At 43.0% G+C, this 24,318-nt stretch overlaps 1 protein-coding gene across 12 annotated transcripts in view; it reads left to right on the top strand.

Annotated features, from left to right (window-relative positions):
* The window catches only part of tjp1a (tight junction protein 1a), a 71,015-nt gene that overhangs the window by 11,892 nt on the left and 34,805 nt on the right, over window positions 1–24,318 (top strand). Inside the window, exons 1-2 of one of the 12 annotated variants that reach the window (XM_037456362.2) lie at window positions 16,549–16,679; window positions 16,799–17,002. The exons of 9 other annotated variants lie outside the window; for them this stretch is intronic. In XM_037456362.2, the coding sequence (XP_037312259.2) occupies window positions 16,979–17,002 (24 nt within the window). In that variant the 5' untranslated portion in view covers window positions 16,549–16,679; window positions 16,799–16,978. Of the gene's footprint in view, window positions 1–16,548; window positions 17,003–22,049; window positions 22,235–24,318 lie in introns of those variants that run through there. 2 more of the 12 variants (XM_037456354.2, XM_037456372.2) reach the window with 2 other exon arrangements.

The raw sequence follows: 24,318 nt of genomic DNA, 5'->3' as shown, positions 1-24,318 counted from the left end.
GACCATCACTAGATGTGCACCAGTGTAAATCTGTAGCATGAATAATAGATTGTAATCGTTTCTTTCTTTTACTTGGAGCTATTTTTGTGTGATGAAAATAACAATTCTGGAAATGCTGTGAAGAAGAGGTCTGCGGTTAAACTGGGAGATCTCACCTGGGATCATTTGCTCTAATTTTTTCAATACAAACCGATGGCTCCTCTATTTGTCTTCTAATGAAAAGTAGCTGCCAATGTGTTACATTCCTCTTAAGGGTGGCCTGATATTCTTAGTCCTTGAGCTGAAAGTACACACTGTTTTGGTGAGATCAATGAGGCACTGCTCAGTCGCGTTGGCTTGAATTTCCCACTTAGTCTGTCCAAATAAAGCAAGAGGAATAGACAAAAAGGCTTCAAAGGAGGGTGAGGATTAGTCAATGACCAACATGGATATTCGCGGCTTTGCAATGGAGAATTCACATAGAATTCAACTCACCATGCAAGGTAAATATTTCTCATTTTCTAAAGCAAAATGCACCCCCAAGGGACTGTTTCCAAAGAAATAAAAGAATGAGGATGTTACTAACCTGCAAGCTAGATGGTTACGGTTTGGTTAAACTCATGTAACTAAAACTCCTCTATTACCAAAGACTCATCTGTCCCTGTTTTAATTACTGTCATGTTTTTGCTCTGATTAGTTTGTCTTTTGTCAACAGGATTATGAATTATGCAGCAGGATTATGGATTTTTTATTCAAACTCTGGAAGGGGGTAGCATGGGCCAAGGAAGAAGCCATTACATTTTGGAGCAGATTTCTCTCAATAAGTGCCCTCCTAGGTTTTCATTTATCTCTAGTAATCTGCTTACAAATCTTTCATGACTCATCCCTTCCGAAGCGGATACATATTCAGCCAATCGAATGTGATATGAGGTGACTGGCTATCCCCACCCACCAATTACAAACACACGAGCTCGCGGAAAAACATCGTAGACGATGGGCGTTCTAAATTTCAGTCGGCAAAACACTCCCTCCATTCCCAGTGGCAGTAGTTGAGGTGGGATTTATCGATTGCACCCTTACCCTTCCCTCCCCAATCCAACCACATTGGAGATGGAGATGTGTGATCTTTATTGAGGTAACCCCTAACAAAATGGTCTCTACTTCATGGTTGTGTTTTATGTCTGTGTTGTAAATAAACTGCATCTTGGTGCAAACAGACAGGAGGCATATTGTGAGTAGCGTCCACACTGTGTGAATGTAGTGTTACACACTTCATGGTGCTGAGGCAGACCACTCAGGTGTGTGCTGCGCTGATGGGTGCAGACTAAAGATGGCAAACCCTCCCAACAGGGCTGACAGAGAGTAGAAAAGAGAGATTACTAAACAGAGTGATGAATGGGAGGGGGGGGGGTGGAGGTTATGAAATGGATGGCTGTATGAGAGATGAGAGAATGGTTTGACAGCAGGGTGCAGGATGTTCCGATTAGATTAATATATTTTTTCACTGGATAGGCAGGAGACAGAATTGAACATGCAATATTGAAACAGGCCACTAAAAAATGTTTTTGGTTGTGTATGTGTATTTCATCCGTCTACTATAATAACTGATCATAATAGTAAAAGCTAAAAAAACCTAATTCACAGAGTGGCAGAAACTACCAAGGCCATGGCTCACGATCCTGGTTGTGTACTTTTCCCTTTCATTCCATCCTACAGTGATTGATTACTTCTCCGGGGTCATGCCTGCCACAAGGAACAGCAGATGAAGCCAATCATTAATCGCATTCACCATAAACCAGCCGAAAATCCATAGGCTGTAACTTCCAGGTTCCCTACAGCTTTGGTTTTGAGTGGTGTGATTCATTCACTGTTTAAAGACACGCAGCCCTCTGCATGGCGACATGCTCCCTCATCCCTCACGTCAGCTCATCGCATCCCTGATGTCAGGCAGGAAGGGCATTCGGGATCAATGTTGGTTCTATAGATGAAGCAGTGATCTATGACATCCACATGTAACTGAGGACGCCTTATTTCACACAGGGTCAAATGGAACAGTTCACATTAAATGAAATGAATCAATCCCTCTCGCTTTGTAGAGTGTGTGTGTGTGAGTGAGAGAGATGTTGGCCTCAGGGATGAATACTTTGCAGTGAGTGTGTCTTCATATTAATTAGTGTGTCCGGGGGTCTGCTGTCCTCGGTGCGCTATTGATTGGTGGCATCAGGGAGTCTGCAGGTCAGCATTTCTCGGAATGGGGACAGAAGAAGGAGGCGGAGAGGAGGAATCACTGGAGGGCACGAGCAGGAAGGATGAGAAACAACCCAAACAGCGGAGAACCAAGGAATGGGAAATGGAAAGAGAGGAGAAAGATAAACGAATTGAAGGAAAGTAGCAGTATTGGTGTTATTTAGCTCGCAGGCCACAGGCCCAGCCCACCCATCTGCTGCCCTATAGGATCGATTTAATGTGCAACAGCTGGTTCAAGATGACCTATGCTTCCCGCCCTCATGCTCTTTGTTTACATCTTTGTTTATTGATACTACTTTTGTTTATTGATCCTACTTTTTGCTTAACGCCACCTCGGTAGCTGTCAATATTGTATAAATAACATTTAAGCATCGCACTTTCCGTGCAATGTTTACTTAATGGAGCAGTGGAATTCATTTTATTGATCAAATCAGACCAGCTGATAGTAACACATTTCCTGTGATATACAGAACAAATTGAATGCATCACATCAGTTCAATATTCATGGTGGTAGAGCTAGACACGCTTTGGTTTATTCATAGCACGCAATTCTCCTATTAGACATTTCGTCGACAGGTTCAACTCTGACTGGCCGTGTCTCCTCACTGACTTACAGTAGCTCCAGTGTTTTGATGTCATTTTGATTTTGCTTTCACATCAATCCCTGCTTTTGGTCTCAGCTCCATTTCTACCGCATTTCTCAGTGCTGAAATGCCTTAAAAAAGCAAATCCAACACCTTGTAGTGAGGAGTGTTTTTTATTCATCTGGTTGCCCCACCTTGATGTTTCAGGTGTGAACATTACAGTCGTTGGCTCATGTTGTGCACACGGTGTTAATTCATGACCTCAGCATTGCAATACTACGTGGTGCCAGCAGCCTCGTCCAACGAGATGGGATGGATCCTCAGCGGCTCAGAATTTAGGTCTTCTCCTCTGTTTCCATGGCAACATAATTACGTTGCCCGGGTATTGGGAGGTTAGGCTGATATAGGTTAAAGTGCTGTGATTCGCCTGTTTATGTTAAGACAGCAGGGCGCAAAAGACACAAAGAAACAGGTTGTTTTTAGCCACTTTGTTATTGTTGTGTTATTAATAACCTATATTTTGTTGGTTTATTTCAACACACTCAAGAGACTAGTGTCCTCCTTTCGTATCAACAGAGTGAATGGGTGTAAAAGCAGCCAGACACAAGACAATTATATTTGCATTGATTGATAAAACTCTATACATACACATACAGACCAAGTATTTTTTTTAGGTGTTCTTAGCCTTCTCCACTGTTTTCTGCGTCTCCTGTTGATAAATAGGACACATTTTTAAGTGCAAACACCTTTTATTGTCTCCAATATTATTCTCATTATAATGAGAGCATTGCTGCATTGCTGATTCCCCCTCAGAGCCAAACGTACGTTGAGAAAATCTGTCTTTTGCACGAACTAATTTCAAACAGAATATAGAATATACTCATTTGATGTCTTTGTTAAGTGCAGACTGAAGTGTCCCAACCGTCCTTGTACTTACCCTTGTTAATCGATCCCATTCTCCTCGGTGCTCCCGGTGTATTGGTATCTCTCTCTCTCTCTCTCTCTCTCTCTGACCTTTTCCTCTGTGCATGCACCTCCACGGGCTCCCATTTCAGGTTTGACTTTTATTTTCCCTCTCAACCAAATTGACCACCAGAAATGTGAAACTTGGTAAAGTGAAACGCCCCCGGGGAAGCCGCCACGCCAACCTGCAATCTGGCTTTGTGGGGTCTGCGGAGAGGAGTAAAGGGGGAAGAAAAACAAAACTGAAAACCCAAGAGGAAATGGGTTAATCGGAGCAGACGGGTGCATGGAGATATGTGTGTTTCCTTCTTTCTGTCTGCCACTGTGTGACAGTCTGTGTCCGTCTTTGTGTGTGCGTGCCTCAGGAGGCCGACTTGCCCCGGGGACAGGGGGGCTCTCAAAATGGATTTGTCATGAAGCCAGGGGCAATGCTGCCCACCATTAGGATCAAGGTTGCTATTTCAGGATGCTACCTGCTGAGGGATGTACTCTGCTTCCAGTTCTGATGCCCCCCCCTGCCCAAGTCCATTAAGCAGGGCAGAGATGTCCTGTTTCGCTGCTGAGCACCTGGGATGAGAAATGTTTTCAAGAAACTGACCATTTCTTTCTGTTCAGATATTTACGATTGCAACATGAATAACTACATGTTTTTGTGTTTAACAAGTCATTGAGTTTTACTCCTCATATCTAAATGTCATCAGTGATCTCCAAAGAGTCTCATTACGACACTCATGGGCTTTCGGTACAATATGTCCCCAAAAAAACTAAACTTGGATTGTGTGTATTGTAGATGGGGGAGGGAAATAAAAATATCACGGAAAGTGAAGCTGCATGTTAGTGATAAAAGTGGGATTATAAAAAAAATGTGTGCACGCGTGCGTGGGTGTGTGTGTGTGTGTGTGTGTGTACGTGTGTGTGTGTGTGTGTGTGTGTGATAGAGAGACAGACAGACAAAGAGAATGAGAGATGAATGTGTCAGCATTCTTTACCGATTGACCTCCACAGAGACACAGGGTGACCTCTGTTGCCATCGGGGTCAAAGGGCTCCTCTAGCTCTAAATCTGCTGCAGATTTATTTGTGTTGAAGCAGGCATGGAATTGTTTAAGTTTCTACTTACCGCAGATGAATGCATTCATCATAAACACTTGCATTTTATTTATTAGATGAAGATGTGATGCCTCTAGAGCGAGTGATTATGGAGAAATATAGTTGACTTAAAACCCAAACAAATTCCCCCTGCCTTCCTTTTAATACATACACATCTATGGCCTTTCCCCTGGCTTGTGCACGAGCACAAAGGCCCTCTGTTGTTGATTGGCTGAAGTCAATGCCAGATCTTTTTTCATGTGACCACAGAACTTGGAAATGTGGAACACAGAGGTGCATTTTAGCTCCTTAATATTGTAATTGTCCCATTCACTTTTTGAATAAGAAAATTGTTTTGCACTCTGTGAGCTCTATTTGTTGTTATTTTTTATTTTTTTTACAATATATATATATATTGTATTGTAATATATATATATATATTTTAAAACTATATATTCCTTCTCTAACACCCTAACTGTTGAGTACACCACTGTGGCTACTAGTAGTGCTTTTGTCATACTGAAAGTATTAAAAGGGCGCTGAAGCCCCTCTCCAGTCGACCTGTATGAAAACAGGTTGATGAGGGCGTTCATCCTGCAGAGGGCAGAGTTTCACCACTAACCATCTCCACACCCAAGATGAGGGGACCACTGACCTCCTCGGCTCTGGTCTCCATTTTAACTACCTGAATGAGTCGGTATGCTTTTTTTATTCAGTCAGTGGATATTTGTGTTTGACACACATCTCTACACGTTTCATGTGGCCAACATTCATTTAAAATCCTTTTTGCACGCAGTTGATGTGTTGATGTTTTGGGGAGCGATAAAAACTGGTTGTTGGGGATGGAGACTTTTTGTCAACTGCGCTTCCATAAATCATTTAAAAGCAGGGGGGACATTTGGATGGACATTTGACTCCATGGCAAAACGGATGCCAGGAAATGTAATTAACTGAAATCGACATTCCAGACCGACTCACTAGGGATCTCATCGCCGAGCGGAGTGGCAGATCGGTGTGGCATCAGTGAGAGAAAACAGAGAAAATGGGCAAATAGCCATCTACTCTTTTGTGTTTTCTTACATAAAAGACAAAAGAACAATAACAGCGTCCTATAACATCTGCTAGCTGACACGGAGGCGTTAGGAAGCCTGCTTTTAGTTTTACAGTTAACAGCTGTGGTTCGCTTCATGGCCGGAGCCAAAACATCAGCATGGCCCTTTGATATGAAAGCGTTTGGAGATATTTGTGCAGGGAGCGGCAGAGGGCCGCGAGGACATCGAGTACTACGTGCTCCGATGTTTGGTTCCTGTTGATGAAACAAGAAAAAAAGGGAGACGTGAACTCCCCGCCACGGCTGCTCGTGTGCACAAGGCGGTGTCGAGTCTTGGCTGGAAATGTTTCATTGAGGGTAAGAGAGGGGGCGGGGGCAGAGGGGAGAGCGGCGGGGGATGACTGATCAGTCAGGTGATAGGGATTTTGTCATCCACGGGTGAGCGCCTTCCCTCTCGGAGCCTGAATAAAAGCCTCTAAGGCAAGAACAATCCCAGACTCCTTTCTGTTCATTCTCAATCGAACCCCCTCTGATGTACCGCCGCCTGCTGCCTTCCCGCGGTAAGGATTGCCGCTCTTTAAAGGAGCCTTGTTCCCTGCGTGGGTGTGGTGGTTAGCGCTGAGCAAGGAGGTCCTGGGTTCAAAACCGCCCAGCACATTTCCTGTGTGGAGCCTGCGCGTTCTCCCCTCTCACCGTACTCCCACAGTCCAAAGTCAAGCTGGTCCCGTCTCCCCAATCCCCGAGGCCCTCCAGGATAAGCGATCTAGAAAATGTTGAGTGAGGTACCGTCGGACAGCACGTATACTTCTGGCTTGTTTTCAGTGGAAGCTCCCTCAGAGCCACGGCGTTGTTGCCAGCAGATTAAGTGTCCTCATATCCCCGGTTCTTTCTCCTTGTTTTCTTTTAATAAGGCCCGGCTGGCCTCCGTTGTGTATAACAGGTATACAGGCCAAGGGGCTGGAGACAAAGCGGTCACAGAGGGAGAGACGCGTCAAGGTGCCGGGAAAGGTCGAAGGAAAAGTCGCCCCCAACAGTCTTCCCCTCCTCTCCCCCCCCCCCCCGCTCGGTCAGAGCCAACGTGACAGGTCCGTAACGCTGTCGCTCCCGATCGTCTCCGCGTGCACACCTGCACGAGGGAGAGAGAGAGAGAGAAAACGTCTCTTGCTTTCGACCTCCCCGCGATAAGCCGGTCACAAATGTAAGGGCTCGAGACAGAAAATTGGTCGACCAGGTTGAGGCCGTTTGAGAATTCAAGTAACCGTGAACGTGGAGGCGGGCGGCTGGATGTATTGTTGACAGCAACTCAGTCATCACAACAGCTGATGGTTTATCCCGAAGGGTGACCCATAAATAAGGCAGCAGCCAATGGAGAGCATTGATTTCCAGATGCGCCGAGGAGGGCTGGAGATTTATGCTGCGAGTCGGACTCTGCTGAAGTGCCGCGTATCACTCTTTTTCTGATATGTTTTACCCTTCATCTTCTTTTTTTTCCCGGCCCATCACTGTGCCTCTGACTGCAACACCCCAGAACAGAGCATGCACTCTTTCATCCTTTCATACATCAATAGTTTGTCAAATCTCTTTCTGTTTCCCTTTGATCTCGCCTTATGCTCGGCTCACCTGGCCTGTAGCAGCTTTATTATTCTCCCTGCTCTCTCTCCCCCCCTCCCTTGATCACACACCTTTTAGTTGTCTGAGGGACATTTACTCTATCGGACTGGCCTCCGACTTTATGCATCTAGAATCATGGTAAGAGCACTGTTCAGCATTACCAAAATCATGAAAATACATTCCTAAGAACTATTTAAAAATATATATTTTCATGAAACTCAATCTGTATTCATCTGATCTGCAATCCAACCCTCTGTTTCACTTACTTAGTTAATCCAGCTACTAAGGTACATACGGATAGGCTTGCTCAAGATTCTCACATTATGTATGGCAGATGTTCTCCCTGTTTGTCTGTGTGCATGAGTGTGCGTTTGTGTGTGCGTGCATGTGTGTGCCAGTCCATCCTGCAGTGGGGTATGCGAGTGCTTGAAGCACCAGCAGCAATAACAGACCTGAGTTTATTAATGTTGTTCATTTCCTCTCGTCTGTTCACCTTCAGCCGCCTGGCTGCTCAGCTCTCCGCTCCGGCATTCCACACACTCGACTGGAATTAAGGGAGAGGCCTGCGGCAGGGCAGGGAAGGAGCTCAGGAATGTCTGTGTTATCACAGGGAGAGAGGATGGAGGGAGGTAGGGGACAGGAGGTCAGGCCGCAGGGCCAAGCGTTGTTAGGCTGACTTTTCGTCAGGACTTCTGGAGTTGTGGGGGTTCCCCCGCAATGCTTTGATCCCCTCTCACAGCTCGGGGGGGGGGGGCTGATACTGCCACGGAGATGCGTGCCCCCGGCCCCAATCGGAACACATTGGAATCTAATTTTAGAGCCGGCGCTTTTTAAATCAATATCTCCACTCCTATCGGTGGCGGCGTCACGTAGATTATCTCACAGCCTTCACAGATGTCACACCAGGTTGGCTCTGCTCTCAGTCCACAGTGTGCGCCGCTGAGGATCACCACACATTCACTCACTTGCGTGCTGCTCGCACATGCGGAGGGACACAAACACGGGGAAAAGCGTCCCCCCTGGGTCAAGGGTAGCTGGAGTCAGACTGTGTGCAGGCATATGCACGCGAGTGCGGTGAGTGGACGCTTGATAATGAATGAAAAGCACGGAGCTCATCAAACGCCAGTGTTTGGGAGGTGGGCGTTAAGCAGAGTGGGTTTTATGCTGCACGCTTGATTTGTTACAGCATGTGATTGTGTTTGATGGTAATAAGTTTAATTCATGCTAGTAGGGTCTGAATGTTGGGTCCTCTGCAGAAAGATGAAAGGTGATTTTTTTTTTCAAGTAGATATTTATTGGAACATCAAAGGATATTTATTTTTGGTGGATCACTCTGTGCTCTAAGCAAATTGTACAAAAGGGCTGCCGGTGTTCTGCATCTCTACAGTGTGAATTGGAGCTTTAAATCATTTTGTGTGCTGACTAATTTGCATCATCTTAAAACATTGTATCTGCGTTGTTGCATTTGCTGATAGCAGTATTTCATTAATTAGAGCTCATGAAATAGTTATATTGTTAGCCGATAATAATCATAATAATATTTTTTCTTGTTTGTTAAAGAAAAATGAATCAATTTGATATAACATGAAACATAATGTGTAACATGTCGATCCGAGATATATGCAGGCAGCGCACCGTTTCTTCAAAGTCAGTTACCACACAGTGTGCTAAAGGTGGCTGGACGGATTAATGATCTAGGCCACATAAAGAAAGGTCAGATTTATATGTGTGTTTTCCTCTTTGAGTCCAGGGTTAACCGCGGTGATTCACATACGTTCTGGTCTAAACGCTGTCGTCCTAGCCGAGTGTGTCATATGGCCTGACCTTCCCTGGGGACTGCTGCTCTTGCACATCACACACTGACTAACAGCATGACAACAGAACTAATCACAGCCTTGCAGCTGTGTTCTGCATAATGTTCTCTTCTAATACACTCTGTAATTAAAGATATTCATGTTCCACTTGTTTTTTACAGGGGAGGGGAAGCAACGTTTCCAAATACATTATTAGGTAATATTTCATATTTGTTGTTGGGCGAGAAAATCAAAGACTAAAGCCCTCTTAAACTATGAACTGAAACTAAGATGTATCTTCATATAGCCGACATATACAGCTTATTTTTCTGATTAGTGATAATTCTGTCATCTAAAGAAATCACAATGTACAAAATGAGGGAACTGCAGTACATGAATAACATTGCTGCGATACCTGCAGTCACATCTGAATGGGCCCAGCCTCCTCAGCTTTGTCCTGTGTGGTTGACTTTGGCTTTGCTCATTAGACCATACAGCCCATATTCTAAATGACTGGTGTAACCATCCCTAGAACAGTTAGAGCAGCTGAGGTGTTTTTATGTACCGTGTTCCCTGGTGTTGTTGTCCCAGCAGTGTTGCTTCCACATGCTGTTTAGCTATACGCGTCACATGGTTAGACCGAGAGACGAGAGCTGTAGGCAAACAGAGGCGGATAACGTCTCCACACAACACTCTGTTCCCCGCTTGGTATATCATACCCACTCTGTGTTTGTATTTATTTCTCGTTTTGTTGCTGTTATATAACGTATATTGTTGTTTATGTTGGTGTATAAACACAGCTTGTGTCTTAACTAAGTGAGGACATTCTGTTTGCAGTCATTTGTGATGCCACCATTATATTGCAATGGTATGAGTAAAACATGTCATTAAACATGAAACTTTATGTTACAATAAACTGCATTATTGTGGGATTTATAACATTGATTATCAAAAACAACATTCAAAAAAATAAACTGCAACTGTGATTTTATTTTGTGATTTAGTATTTAATCTTAGATTGATCGAAAAAATAATTGTCAAATCAATCATGTTCATCCATTTGTTTCTCAACAAACATCAACAAACCATCCTTTGTGGCAACTTGCAGCAAGCAAATCTACATTGTTTACTAATTCTAACCAAACCACCAGGACCTGCCTCCTCAAGGCTCCCTCAAACAACTTTGTGCCCCCACCATCTTTCGAATGAATCCCGCCGCCCGGCACGCAGGAAAGGTCTGCATGTGCACATTCAGTGTCTCCTCCCGTATGAGCTCACAGGAACTGTCTCTAGGCCGTAGAATAGGGCACCGCAAATCCCTGCCCACCGCCCAGCTCAGTCCGGACCCGGCTCAGGGCCCCCCAGTGCCCACACTGAGAGAGGTGGCTTAGACGGGCTTTCCCGTCCGCTCCCTTTCTGCTGAGTTCATCAGGCTGGTCCTTTGAGCAGGCAGCCGGGCCCACGGCCTTGTGGCTCGTTCTTTCTGTTCAGGCGACAAATGTGCTAAAACAGCACTCCCTAATCACTTGGCATTAGGCGCCGTTATATTGGGCATTAGAGGTTCGAATTGTCCAGTGGGACGTTGAAAAAATGGAGAGAGACAAGGGAACACCAAAGCTGATGAGTCTGGATCCTGGCACTGGACGGCTAAAGGATTAGTCAGCTCACACACAGGCCGGGGCTTCTGCAGGGACGGGTCCCTTCGCATCTCATCACCACCAGGCTCGAAGCGGCCCCCGTGGCTGCCGTGTCTCCCTCCGCCTCTCTGGCCGGATGGTTCTGGCTCCCGTCCTCCCGCCGCTTCGCCTTCCTCCGTTCTACCAAAAAAAACACAACATCCCCTCCGCTTGCAAGGGTTGTGTTTTTGGCGGGAAGGGCGTATGATGCCGTACACTTGGGACGGGGCAGGGTTCGGTTGAAAGTGGAGGGGAGATCTGAGAGGTGCTCAAGCAGCCAAAGACAACCAGTCCTCGCAGGTATTGTCTGCCGACAACAGTTGCCAGTGAAACATTCACCTCATTATCGCTGACCCATTAAAGCTCATTTACTGCTTTTTCTTTTGTAGTTCATTTAATGGCCTTTTACACAGTTGCAGTTGCTTCAGTCTGACACTTTGTCAGCCTAAGCTGTTCAACCTCCTTGTTTCTGGGAGAGCTGCTCCATGCTGTTGGTATTCAGCGGTAACAGGCGGTACCATGGAACGAGTCACTGACGTGTGTGTGGGGGCCGGGTGGGGGTATTAACACTGAATTGAAACAACTCTGTGATACACTTTCCTCTTTCTGTTGCCTCTACACTGTGCTCACCTCTTTGCTCTTTTTCCCTTTCATATTCAGCCTTGCCTTTCCTTTTCTTCAGCTTGTGCTTCACTTTCCCCTGATACCTTCTGTCGTCCTTTTGTGTCTTCTTATCATCTTCTAGATAAGATCATTTTGTGTCTTCTTATCGACTTCTAGATAAGATAAGTCATTGTCCTCCCAAACTCACGCCTCTTTTTCCCCTCTTTTCCTTTTGGACCTGTAATCCCTTTACCCCTCATCTCCCTTTCTTTCCTCTGCTCGGCTCTTTTCCTCCCCCACTGTCTTCCTCTGTTGTTCTTTTCAAGGCCGTTTCTCAGTTATCTCAACCAGGATTCCACAGTGTAGTAACAACATTTGTCACTTGTGAATGATAGAGTCTGTTATTTCTCCAACTTTATCCTCTGTATATTTTCATGTGATGACAAGGTCAACATCAGCACAAAATCCACTAAAACCACTTGTTTTTAGATAATGTAGCTGTTTTTTCATCATCAGGTGAAAAGATTAATGCTTCACACACATGGTATGATATTAATTATTAGTAAGGCTTCATCTTTATCTGAATCCAGGCAGACCCACCTGGTTTATGTGTAAATATGTACAAAGAAGAGCAAACATTTGTCTTGCTAGTCTCCCCCCCCCCCCTCAAAAATCTATATTTCATCTTCAATTTGCTAACACCATAACCAATCATCTCCCTGTCCTCCTTACTGACTAAACTCTATATTTATTTATCTATACATTTAATTAATTATTCATGGTGATTTAAGCTATATGCTTCAAGGTTTCATCAGCGTTTTTGCACTGTTATGTAGCCATAAGTGCATGTAGGCTTTAAGTACTGCCAGACAGTTTAACTACTGCTTTTATTACACACCGTCCTACACTGTCTGAGGTGCAACCCTAACCTGTAGGGAGACATTTTCCTTTAAATTCATGTCTGCTTAACTTATTCCCACTGTTTTTCCCACATTGCAGAGCTGCTTACATGTGAAGTAAAGGAACTCAGAAGGTTGAAAGAAATCCCCAAAACATATTTGCAAAATATTTCCATGCACCCACCTGTCACTTAATGGCACCTTGGTGTAATTGGGTGATAAAAATCACACAAAGGTGCAGCCTGGGTGAAAGTTATTTAACACATCCCTGCAACAATGATTTCCCCTTTTCCTTCCAGCTAAGAATTCCTTGTTTTTTAATTACGTGATCATAATTATTTTCTATCAGTCCAAGAAAGTGGACCATTATCAAAAATTGTATCACGTTGTATCTGACAGTTTGGGGGACGATCTGTACTGACACAGCACAGACGCACTAATACATTTATCTTGATAAACAAGTAGGAATGGGCCGTGCCAAAATGATTTTTGACTTTATTTGTACTCTGTGCTTTGCTATAATAACAATGAGGGGAAAAAGTACTGCTAAAAACACACACACACACACACACACACAAACTAGATTACGCTGTGTGCCTGGAGTGTTGATTTACGATATTTTTTATTCACTGTCTCATTCTGCAGCAAACAATGTGTCGTCATGTGGATAGAAAGCATGACGTGAGGGGTACTTTTTACCCACCAGGTTTACAAAAAAACTTGAGATTCACCATTCAGTGTTCAAGTTGGTTGAAGGGAAATATTTACGCTCTTTTCTTAAATTATATGTCATCACAGTAGTAGGAAAATGGTGAATTTGAAGTAGACCTGCTACAGTGCTCTATCTCTGTGGGCCATTCCTTTTTACGCTACTTTAAGATAGCGCTGAGTAGCAGAGCGGAGTCAACCAGGTTCACTACAGTCTCCCTTCTGTGGCTAAAAAGGGCTCAGCAATCTCTCTCAGACGAGGGGAAGACAAACAAGAGAGGCAGAGAAAGAGGAAAATGAGCGATGTGTTGTGTTGGTTGATCCCAGGCCGCCGCTTAGAGCGAATGTCTTCAGAGGATTAAAAGTAGTCACTACCAAATGCTTTTTTCTTCATCAAAAGAGAATTCCTGTGGAATTAGGTGTGCTTCAAAACCAGCACTTCAGTATATTCTGACAAATGATTCTGATGACTAAATATTTAAAAGAAGTTTGTTTTTAAAGTTATGACTTTGAAGTACTGTTGGACTGATTTTAGCCTCCCTATTTAATCTTTATTTTGTATTCAATACAACATTATTACAAATCCTTGTAGTTTGAAATATATGGTTTTATTTTATGGATATTGATTTGCCGCTGTAATCAGGATTTTTCAGATGGAAACTAATTCCCTGATTTTATGGATGAATAATGTGAAAGTTGAACCATGACCAGGTTTGTGTTTATTAGTCGGCACAAAAGCCTCAACAATATTGACCTGGAAGGAAGATGGATGGGGGAGCAATTTGAGAAATGACTACTAATCCTGCCATATGATATTAATCTGGTCGGAAACAGTTGGCCTCTTGAGCAGAGTTGTGACATTTGTATACTGATCATTATCGGGTTAATTCACAGCCCTTTGAGGCCTGTGTTGAACAGATTACTTCTCTGGAAGTGAAGGTTTCTCTGAATGAAATCCAGGTGAAAATTTGGTTCAAAATTTAAGTCTGATTAAATTTGGTATTCCTCTCATTATAAACACTTTTAGTTAAACTATCAAAACCGCCCATGAATTGATCCTTGTAAAAAGTGTCTGATATATCCCCTTCCCTAAGAACTAACAGCCACACATTTTAATAATAACTACCTACAGCTGGTAAGGAAAAATACAGTAACCTGTTTGTACTTTTTTAATTAATCAAAGTTTGTAAAAATACTGTAACCTGTTTGTACTTTTTTAATTAATTAAACTTTGTATAATTAAAGTATACAGCATATTTGCCAAACAAATATGAATAACACCAGCCCTGATTTTTAAAATGTTTTTTTTCACAATGAAAATCTACACAAAAAGTTATAATAACAATGTCTACCAATTCTTCCATATGAACTGCTTCTGCCGAATGTGGCAAGGATGGATTGAGAACTGCAGGTCTCCAGAAGGTTTTTATTAGTATGAAGAAACAAAGAGGCTTTGTGGGAGCTGCAGGGCAGCCCTGAGTCAACAGGGCGAGAGAGCGTCTCACACCCCCCTAATTCAGGACAGATGAAATTAGGAAAACAACATCTGCCTAAGAACTTTCACAAAATAATGGCCCATGATCAAACCTCTCACATTCTTCTTTATTCGCTGTTATGTAATTTTTTGTTTGCTTATGTAAACGTCTCTATGCGCATCAACAGCCAGCTTTACATTAGTCGGGTTTCACTCTAAATTAGCCTTTTTCGCTGGGTCGAGTGAACCTCGCGATGCTCTCCAACCAAATCTAGGCCTGCATGTTCGCCTTTGTTTTCCATGTGCCTGCTCTTCCATGAGCGCACCTGAGCTTTGAAGCTGTCCTGTTCCCCGTAGGATCTGTGTATCTCGCTCTCTGCCTGTGTGTGTGAGTTTGTGCGTTTGTGCGTGTGCAAAAAAGAGAGAGAGACAGACAGAGGAGATGTAAGCAGAGAAGTCAAAGATAGCTTTTATCACATTGGAGTGTCACTAAGGTCTTGCTCCTCACTGCTAGAACATCAGAGGTACCATCAGAGGTGTGGACGAGAGCCAAAAGCAGGCAGCAGAGGAACGGTTTTTGTTGGTGCTTTTTTAGACCCAATTTGCTCATTTTTGGGTCATGGATAGTTGACACCCGAGAGGATCATGTTAAACATCCTGCTGTCTGCACTGTTCGATTCTGAAAGGCGTTTGAGGAGCATCAGCAGGAGCGAGCGACTTGCATCAATACTAGTATGTATCATCCTTGGACCATGTTAAACATTGTTATGTGGTTTTTTCCGTCTTCATGTGGTAAAAACTGTGTTTACAAATCTTCTTAAAAGAAATAAGTTCCCTGGCTGAAGTATGGCTCAAGTGTTAGCGTGCTCTTGATGCTCTTTGTTTTTTTTGTTGTGACCCGGCCTTTCTGGGGGTTGTGCTCTGCAACCCTCAAGACCTGTCTGTTTCTCCCAACTAGCGGTATTTTGGCCTTGTAGGATTATGTCCGCTGGGAATCAACCCCCCACACTGCCGAAAAGCCCTCCTCCACAGACGGAGGAAGTAATCATTAGAGGAGCTAGATTTTGGGAATGTGATTGCTCAGTTTGTTTGGAGGAGAAAGGGTGTGTCTCTTGTGTTGTTATTCTACCGATCATATCTTCTGTAACGATGGACACTGAAAACTTTGAATATTGCACATATAGTTTGCTGAAAACAGTAAATTGTGAAACAATACAGGCTGAGATTTTTGCATCCTGTGGGTGGGGTCCGGTTTAGGAAGCCAGGAACACTGCCAAACACTGCCAATGTTTCTGTGATTTTTTCGGAATCTCTGTTTACTTATTGACTCATTTTTCTATCTCCAAAACAGCCCTAATAATCCTCAGGAAGAGAAATGCTGTAGGTCACTTCTTGGGCAAACAACCTTTTTTAAATTCTGCTCACATAGCCACTGCTGTTTTGTTGTGACCACAGGCTTCCTATTTGAGTTGAATATGACCATTACAACACAGTGTTTCTTCCCCCCCAACATGATATTTTAAAGGCTGCTATGGTTGTACGTGTGTAACATTCAAACCGACACAACGTTAGCCATCACCATACAGTGAAAGTGAGCATTCAACATCAGCAGGGACAGCGGCGTCGCTTCTCCTTATTGTATCCCGGACTGTTTATTCCATGGGTTTACAGGGGTAGGCACTTTTTTCGCTGCGATAAAAATAGATAATTACCGGAAAGTAATACACATTATTATTATTGATAAGAACTTGCTTATATACAACGGATACATTATCGTGGTTACCGGTGAATTTTCGGGATGGATGGACAGTGCTCCCGTTTTTCTAGTCGTCCACCCCTCCGCGCATGTAATGGTCCGCTCCGCCCAGACACGACACGGCCGTTGCTCACAGAGCGGAGAGCAGGGAGAGGTTTGCTCAGCCTGCCATTGCTGCACACCGTCCGAGCGATGCCTTCTCTTCCCAACTTTTCATCCAGAGGTTAGCAAGGAAACGTCAAGGCAAGGTGGCTTTATTTCCCTTTCTTTTTTAACTCGAGTTTCTTTCACGACTCGATACCCGACCGGACCAACGCTAACGTTTTAGGCAAAGAAGATAAGATAATGGACTTTGGACTTTCCACAGGGCTTTTCGTGACATGTTTCTCGTCGTCCTGGATAAAATAAAATAACACCGTAGCCCGGCGTGGCGGCAGCTGGGCGAACAACTGCAAGGGAAATACCGCTCTCCACCCCGAGTGAATATCAAAACAAAGACACCAACAACTTTCATCCTGCCACTTTTTCACCGGAATAAGGGTGTAAAATGTCCTCTAAACCTTCAAATAAGGTGGGTAACCTGGCCGGATAAAGCTCAAGTGTTAGCTAGTGTGTTTTGTTCCAACGTTACTCCGCTAGCTCTTGTAACGTTAGCTAACGTGTGAGAGACGAAAAAGCTAACACCGGCTAAAAGGTAACGTTAGACAACCGCGCTGAAGTTGGGATACTGAACTTTGTAGGCTTTTGTTATAAGAGGTGTGTGTGTGTTTGTGTGCGCGGACGCGTTGGTGTGTGTATGAGTGAGAGAGGTAGTATTTGAGTGTGTGTTGGCTCAGGGGTTACTCTGAAATCTAACGTTACACCTAGCACCGTCATTAAGCCCTGCCATGCTGTTTCCACTGTACGTTATAGGTCCCAAATAATCACTTTTTAAGTTACTTTAACTTGGACTGTTGATTAGCCAGCATTGAAAAGTCTCCCCCAGCTGTGTTCACGTCAGGTCTCAGCTATGCTACCTGTTGATATCTGAAGTCCTGGTTTTAATAGTTTATTATTAAAAAGTTGCAGGAACTCTAATTAATCCAAGTGAGCTTCTGAGAAAGAACTTCTGCCAAGTATCCACTTGACATTCCAGAAATCCCAGGAAACCGTGGAGCATTAGCTACCTTTTTGATAAAGTTTGAATCTGTTATTTAAACAGGATTATTTGTGTCCCGACCTTTTTTTGTAAACACCTTAATTAAAATAATAATAGAGTGACCTGTTACAATAGTGGGATTGTTAACAGTATTTTTTTTTTCATACTACTTTTAACTTCACCGTAAGTAAATTAACTTACAATAAATGTAATTATTGTATTATGTAGTTATAACTTTCAATCTATTCACCATCCTTTGGCACACTTTCACTCACTTATCAGATACAAGTTGAGGTCCCTGAAGCCCATTATTGACAACCTTAAGCTTTGTGTATCCGCTATGTGTATTGCTGTGTATTCATAACAACAACTAAATGAATATGTGTGCCTTTCACCACTGAAGTAGTAAAACTGTTTCACGTGAGGTGTTGACTGACTGCAGAACAGTCTTAAACATACAAATACACACAACTGTTTTATCAGTATGTAACATCTACCCCTACATCTACACACGTGCACTATGCGATTGCAATGACTTAAATAAATACACAAATCACATAGAAAATGAGAATAATAGAATTAAGTAATAGAGAAATTTCATAAATATATTTTTAATACGGTCAATCTACAACTTAGACTTTCAAATATAATGTATTCAAAAGTTAGTCTATTTTTTCTTTTGTTTGACGAGTGAGGAATGTGCTGTGTGGTGAAAATCAAGTTTGGTTGGTTGTTCCAGTCAGACGAAACCAGCTCCGTCATGTCAGCTGGTGACGTTATGCTGTACTGTATCTGTTGGCCTTGGTCACACCTTGACATTAGTAAAACCTACAACTACACTATGCTTGCTGTTGGTAATAAGCCATTGTTTTACTTGGTAGTAATTCCAATTTTTCCCTCTTACCATTTCATGTTATCCTCAAAATCTATTACCAATGTTAGGGCTTGAACGTTTTGAGCATTGTTTGCTTGAAATGAAAAGAACTGGATTAGAGTGTTGTGAATGCATTCTTTGGGGCAACAGGATCATACCATGAACTGTATGCTTCCAAGCTACCTAGTATGATTAGAGTTGGAAAATATTTTCTGCCAGTGGAATCATTACTTAATACTTACTTCTTATTTGGTTATTGTTCTATTCATGATCGCAGGAAGGTCCTCAAGGTTTTTTTTACATTATTGTTAAATCTTGTTTAGACTTAAAACCCTAGTCGAGCTTCAACACTCAAAACAGTGACTTCCTTTCAAGGGTCGCTGCAGTGATGAGGTAACAGTGCAAACAGTAGTCTCATTAAGCTTCAAAAGTGGCTCTACTGACTGAGACTACCTTACTGTAGCTAAATATTATAGTAACAGGTTCATCATTCATTGTCAGAAATAATGAGTATAACCTGCTTTCTACTGGGTTAGGCTTTCAATCGTCACTCACTGACCCAATATCAACTCCCACATGACGAGTTGTGGTAAAGTGACATAGCATCTGTAGCACTCACATATCACTTAAAAACACAGTTAATGATTAACCGTAATAAAATGTGGCGGGGCTGTTTTTTTAGAAACAGTATCAACGAGGTATGGTGACTGCATGTCTCAGAGGTCAGTATTGCTTATATTGAGCCGTTATGAGTAAGAATTTAGCATTCACTCAGTTGCAACACATTTTACCACAGAGATGGCACTGTGTAACCAAACCTAAGTACCTTAAAGCTGCCTTAATTTTCATGTCATGGCGGGCCGACGCTATAAAACAACAGTTAATGTTAATTGCTGTTTAGAGGAGGATGTGTAAGGAAGTCTGAAAAGGAAAGATGGGTCTGAGTGGTGTGAGACTTCCTGCCCTGGCACCAAGGAGGGAGGAATATACAGGCTGTGCTTTGGACCTGCTTGTTCATGGCACAAGTCATAGTTGTGCATATTATGGTTGATATCCAGACCTCTGGAAATAACTTCTTGTGGGTTACAATTTGTGAATTAATGAGGTGCAGTTGTAAACATTTTTCTGCTGTAGTACATATTTTAATGATAAACAAATAGTCGTAGAGATGTATAAAATAAAAACAGTCACACCATGAAAAGGGAGATGGCTTCTGTGTTTTAAGACTGGTCCGGATGGTGGCCTACATTGCTGCACTGAGATCAGACATTGGCAAGGTTTGGGTGAGAGGTTCTGTGAAGCACCGCCGCCACCTTTACCCCGGGTCATATCAGGCACCACTACAGCCGGTCCTGGGCACCACCATGGAGGAAATGAGCCGGCGAAGCTCTGTTTGGTTCAGGGAGATTTCCCCTCCCAGTGCTGGTTCTGGTTATCTTTCTCAATGCTTTGGCTTGGTTTGTTTTCATAATCATTCAAATCAAAAATGAAATTAAAATTCTTATTTGATTAATTGTACAACCCTATTTTGCTGACACCTCAGCAGTGGAGTAACAAATAACTAAGTGTTTGGATTTAATTTAATTTTCATTTCAACTGACCGGTAATCCAAATGGATAGACGTGACATCTCTACCATTTGGTACTTTCATTAAAATTTTAACTTGTGACTGCTTTATTTATCAGCATTCCCTCTAGCGTTAACAAGTTTTGAGAAGACAGACTGCAACAAATGGAAAACGCTTTTGAATGAAGGAGGTTGTATTAATTAGTTACAGTGTCCACGAGCCGCTTCTAGTTGGCTTTGATCATTACACACTCCCATTCATCAGTGAAGGAGGGACATGTAATTAGAGGGCCAAGTGCTAGAGGAGGAATAGAGGCTCTGTGGTGCTTTTGTTCCGTGTCCTCGGCTCCCCATCTTTATCAGTGAATCGTGGGGCGATGTGACCCATGGATCATTTTCCCAATCTTCTGTTGATACACTCCCTAGAAATACCTACACTTTAACACACTAAATGTAAAATTAATATCTTTTAAATTCCTCTTCCATGATGATTTTTTGTGCAGTGGGCAATATAAGAAAGTGTTATTGAGCTTAAATTTCATGGAACACTCTTGGCCCCATTCAAGGTCATTTTGAGAACAGCACCTGGTAAAGGATGGCCAATAAAGTTGGGCTCACTGTAGACTGCAACTACTGTGCGACCGTATGAGGAGGGCTCGGCTAACTCAACCCTGCTGACACTAACTGGCCATTCTTTTAATATAGCAATGATTCTTAAGTAAGTCAACGGGTGTGGGCTGTCTCTGTGGATAAGACAAGGAGTCTGTCAGGCGATCTTATCATCGAGGGGTCGGTTGCTCGGATATTTATCTTTTAGTTTGTTGTAACCCATTTGGTTATTGTAATTTACTTTGTCAAAAATAAACGTTACAGCTTCTACTACACATGCAGAGTAAGCTTCATATCAATATGATTATCTCAAGATGATCTGAATCATTGTGGACCAATTTTGAAAAAGAGAAATCATTGGAAGAAATCATTGGACTGCTTTGATCTTAATGAGCTACTTGTTGTTGAAGTATCCCCTCCTGTGAGTCTGGATACGAACCTTGAGAGAAAGCAGCAGTTAGTCTTGTTTCTATGCCAGGAGACTGGAGTGTGGCAGTTATAAAAGACATCTGACCTGCTTATCCTTTCATCCCTGCAGCGAAATCCAGGACAGATACAGCAGAAAAGAAGCATAGCAGAAAATGTCTTCTGAGGGAGGAGGTGATGTGAGAAGGGGTTATTGGAGGGGCAAAAAGGAAGGAGTGGGAGGGAGAGATGCACGGGCTATAATCTGAATCACATGGCAGATCTTAAAAAGGCCGCCTCTCTCTCCTGTAATCATGGCATTATAGCGCTTGGTAAAGCACAGCGTTTTGTGTCATTTTAATGTCCTGCTTGTATATATCTTCACTGAACTTCCAGATATAGTGTGCATCCGGCTAGTCACCCAAAAACACTTGGAACGACCCAGCACCGCTGTGCCCGGGAAGCCCATGACACCCGTTTCTGTTGGGTGGAGTGGCTTATTTCTGATACCGACCTGGCAAAGTCTAAATATTATCAAAAGGATCTCTTAGGAAGACCAGCCTACCACCAGCCCTGTATTATACGTTGTGCCCAGTCTTCTGTTTCAAGATTCAAGGGGCTGCTGGAGTGAAATGTTACACCACCTTTGGCTAGCCAACCCATCCTTTCTGAAAAGGCAGGTCTCTTCTCTGGAGGGATTTATCATTTGCAGGGCAGGCATAGGGGATTTGTGTGTGTGTGTGTGTGTGTGCGTGTGCGTGTGTGAGAGAGAGAGAAGCGGTTACGTGGAGGAGAGTGAGAGAGCGAGCAAGAAGGGACAAGAGAGGGTGCATGTGGCAGCCGTGGCTCAGCTGGTCAGGGAAGACGGAAAGAGGCTAGAACAGATTCATCCCAAGGCTTGTTTCCCTACATGCCTACACACACACACACACACACAGATGTGTGCTCATTTGCTAATCTTTTGCAGTGTTTGTAAGAACAGCAGTTTTTTTTTCTTCTGGGAAACAGTCAGCACCCTGTGGGAGACATAGTCTGCTGCTTAATATCAGTAGCTGTGTTAAAATTACTCAGAGGTCGGACTTCTGTCAAGGGCGTTTGCTTCTCAAAGAGACTTCCATTATGCCTTATTTATATGGTTTTATTTATTCAATTTATTTGTAACAAATAGAATATGTGTCAGCTGGAGGGTTACATTCCTGACCATTTCAAAGGTGAGTTCAGATTTTGTGTGGTTGCAGAGCTTTGCTGTGTCGGTAAAAACATAAATGTTATTTTGTATAAGAAGAGCATGTAGTAATGGTTTAACTGTACGAAAATCCAGGGTTACTCTGCTGTTTTGAGCTGTGCGGCACATTCGCTATTGTATGGCCCCATTCCTGTTAATGATAACAAACAGCATTCTGACTTGCTATCAGATAGTGGAAAGGATGTGGATGTGTTCCCCGCACTTCGCTGTCCTTCAGTTTCCAGCCTTCTGAAAATAGCGTGATTTTTTTCCCTCACAATATGTATGCTCCTAAATAACAAGGCCTCATTAGATATTTCTTTGCTCATTGTAATTAGTTCATTGGGTATATTTGGGGGTGTGTACTCTCTAATAGGGGTGCTTTTTTCTTAAGAGTCATTTGTTTATTATTTGTCTGTGCTGGTGCCTCAGTCAAAGAATGCATGCACCCCCTCCCTGTCTCTCATCTCCTGGGGGAATGGTAATTATGTTGCCAGTTAGAGAGCGAGTTGCTGGGAAAATGGCCGCTCCAACAGTAACTCATTAATTCACCACAGATTCTGCCCCACAACATGCCTATTGTGGCAAAGTCCTCAGAAGGCCTGGGAATGTCATTGAGTGGGCCTGGCCTCGTGTTTTATGGCACCATGTGATCATGCACACTTTGAGTCGTGGTTCAGAGTTGCATAGTCTGAGAGATGTTATGCAATTTGAAAGTGGAAATGTTCTGTGTCAAATATTCCAACCGTCTGCTTCCAGTTTATGTTTTTATATTCCACTAAAGTGCTGCTCTCACTGGGATAATCATGTGTTCTTGTGGCAGTTAGGACTCCTTGCTACATCCCCCTCTGTTTAACATGTTTGTGTTTACTTATGTGTGTGTCCTGTCTACTGAGTGTCCGAAACAGCCGTAGTACAAGGTGGAAAGCATAGTTTACTAACCTCCAGAACATCATCCTTTGCAACACTGTGTGTCTAGGGTGGTCGTGGTGAGCAATATATTGACTATAATGCAGTATATGAAAATATAGGAATTATCGTTACAGCCATAGTTGTGTCTTCCTTTTTTTGTACAGATGTGAGGATCTTGGTTCAGAGGATGTCACATTTGTGCTGTGTAGATTTTGTACAGTACTGTAATGGACTACAGGCCAATAGACCGTCCTGGGGAGGTGTCAAAAGTCACTTAACACTATTCTGTGTTATTCAATTAGTCAGTTAGTTTTCTTAGTTTAAATCAGTGTAAAAGACAATGTATCAGCCATATGCCAGCAATCACTAATTAACAGCCACACTATGAATTCTGCATTCACCGTTACTAGTTTATTTTGGTTGTCTGATATTAAATAGTAACATATTATCACATTTAATCCCCATAATCAAGTGTTCTCTGTCTCAGACAAACAAAGGTGGAAGATTGAAAGGGAAATGGAGACAAAATAAATCCAGATTATGAGGTGAAGGAAAATATGAGGGGAACTGTTGGGAATAAGAAACCTGCAGAGTGAGAGAGCTGGGCTTTGTCTTATCAGCACATTCCTTTCGTGTGTGTGTGTGTGTGTGTGTGTGTGTGTGTGTGTGTGTGTGTGTGTGTGTGTGTGTGTGTGTGTGTGTGTGTGTGAGAACTGATTGTTGTGTGTGCATTGATTGGCTGACAGTTCCAGTGCTGGATCTGGTTATCCTTCTCATTGTTTGTTTTGTTTCCACAAACACAAAAACAGGTGTGTGGGTGTGTGTGTAAAAGTGTTACTACAAAAAAATCACTAAGTGGAGCAAATTAATTTGTTAGGTTCCATGTAATTGAGTGTCACATCCTGCCTGGGAGGCTTCACCCTCAGCAGACCCCAAAAGAAAGAAAAACTTCTCCCAGCTTTTCAATACACACAGCTCTGGCCATCGAATCCCGAGAAACGCTACTTGAAACTTTGACGTTTGTGGGGAATCCAAAACTGGAAAAATGATTTTTTTGGAAGTCAGAAATCCCCAGTCTGTGACCTCGATAGCACCTGTCTCTGCAGGCAGATAGCAGTTGGTGTGGTTGAGCTCTGATGACCTTGCTGCTGGGTGAGC

The sequence above is a fragment of the Pungitius pungitius genome, chromosome 4 (assembly GCF_949316345.1).
Source record: "Pungitius pungitius chromosome 4, fPunPun2.1, whole genome shotgun sequence".
In the NCBI taxonomy this organism is placed as follows: Eukaryota; Metazoa; Chordata; class Actinopteri; order Perciformes; family Gasterosteidae; genus Pungitius; species Pungitius pungitius.
The sequence above is the reverse complement of the archived record's forward strand: the minus strand, read 5'-3'. Positions and strand labels throughout refer to the sequence as shown.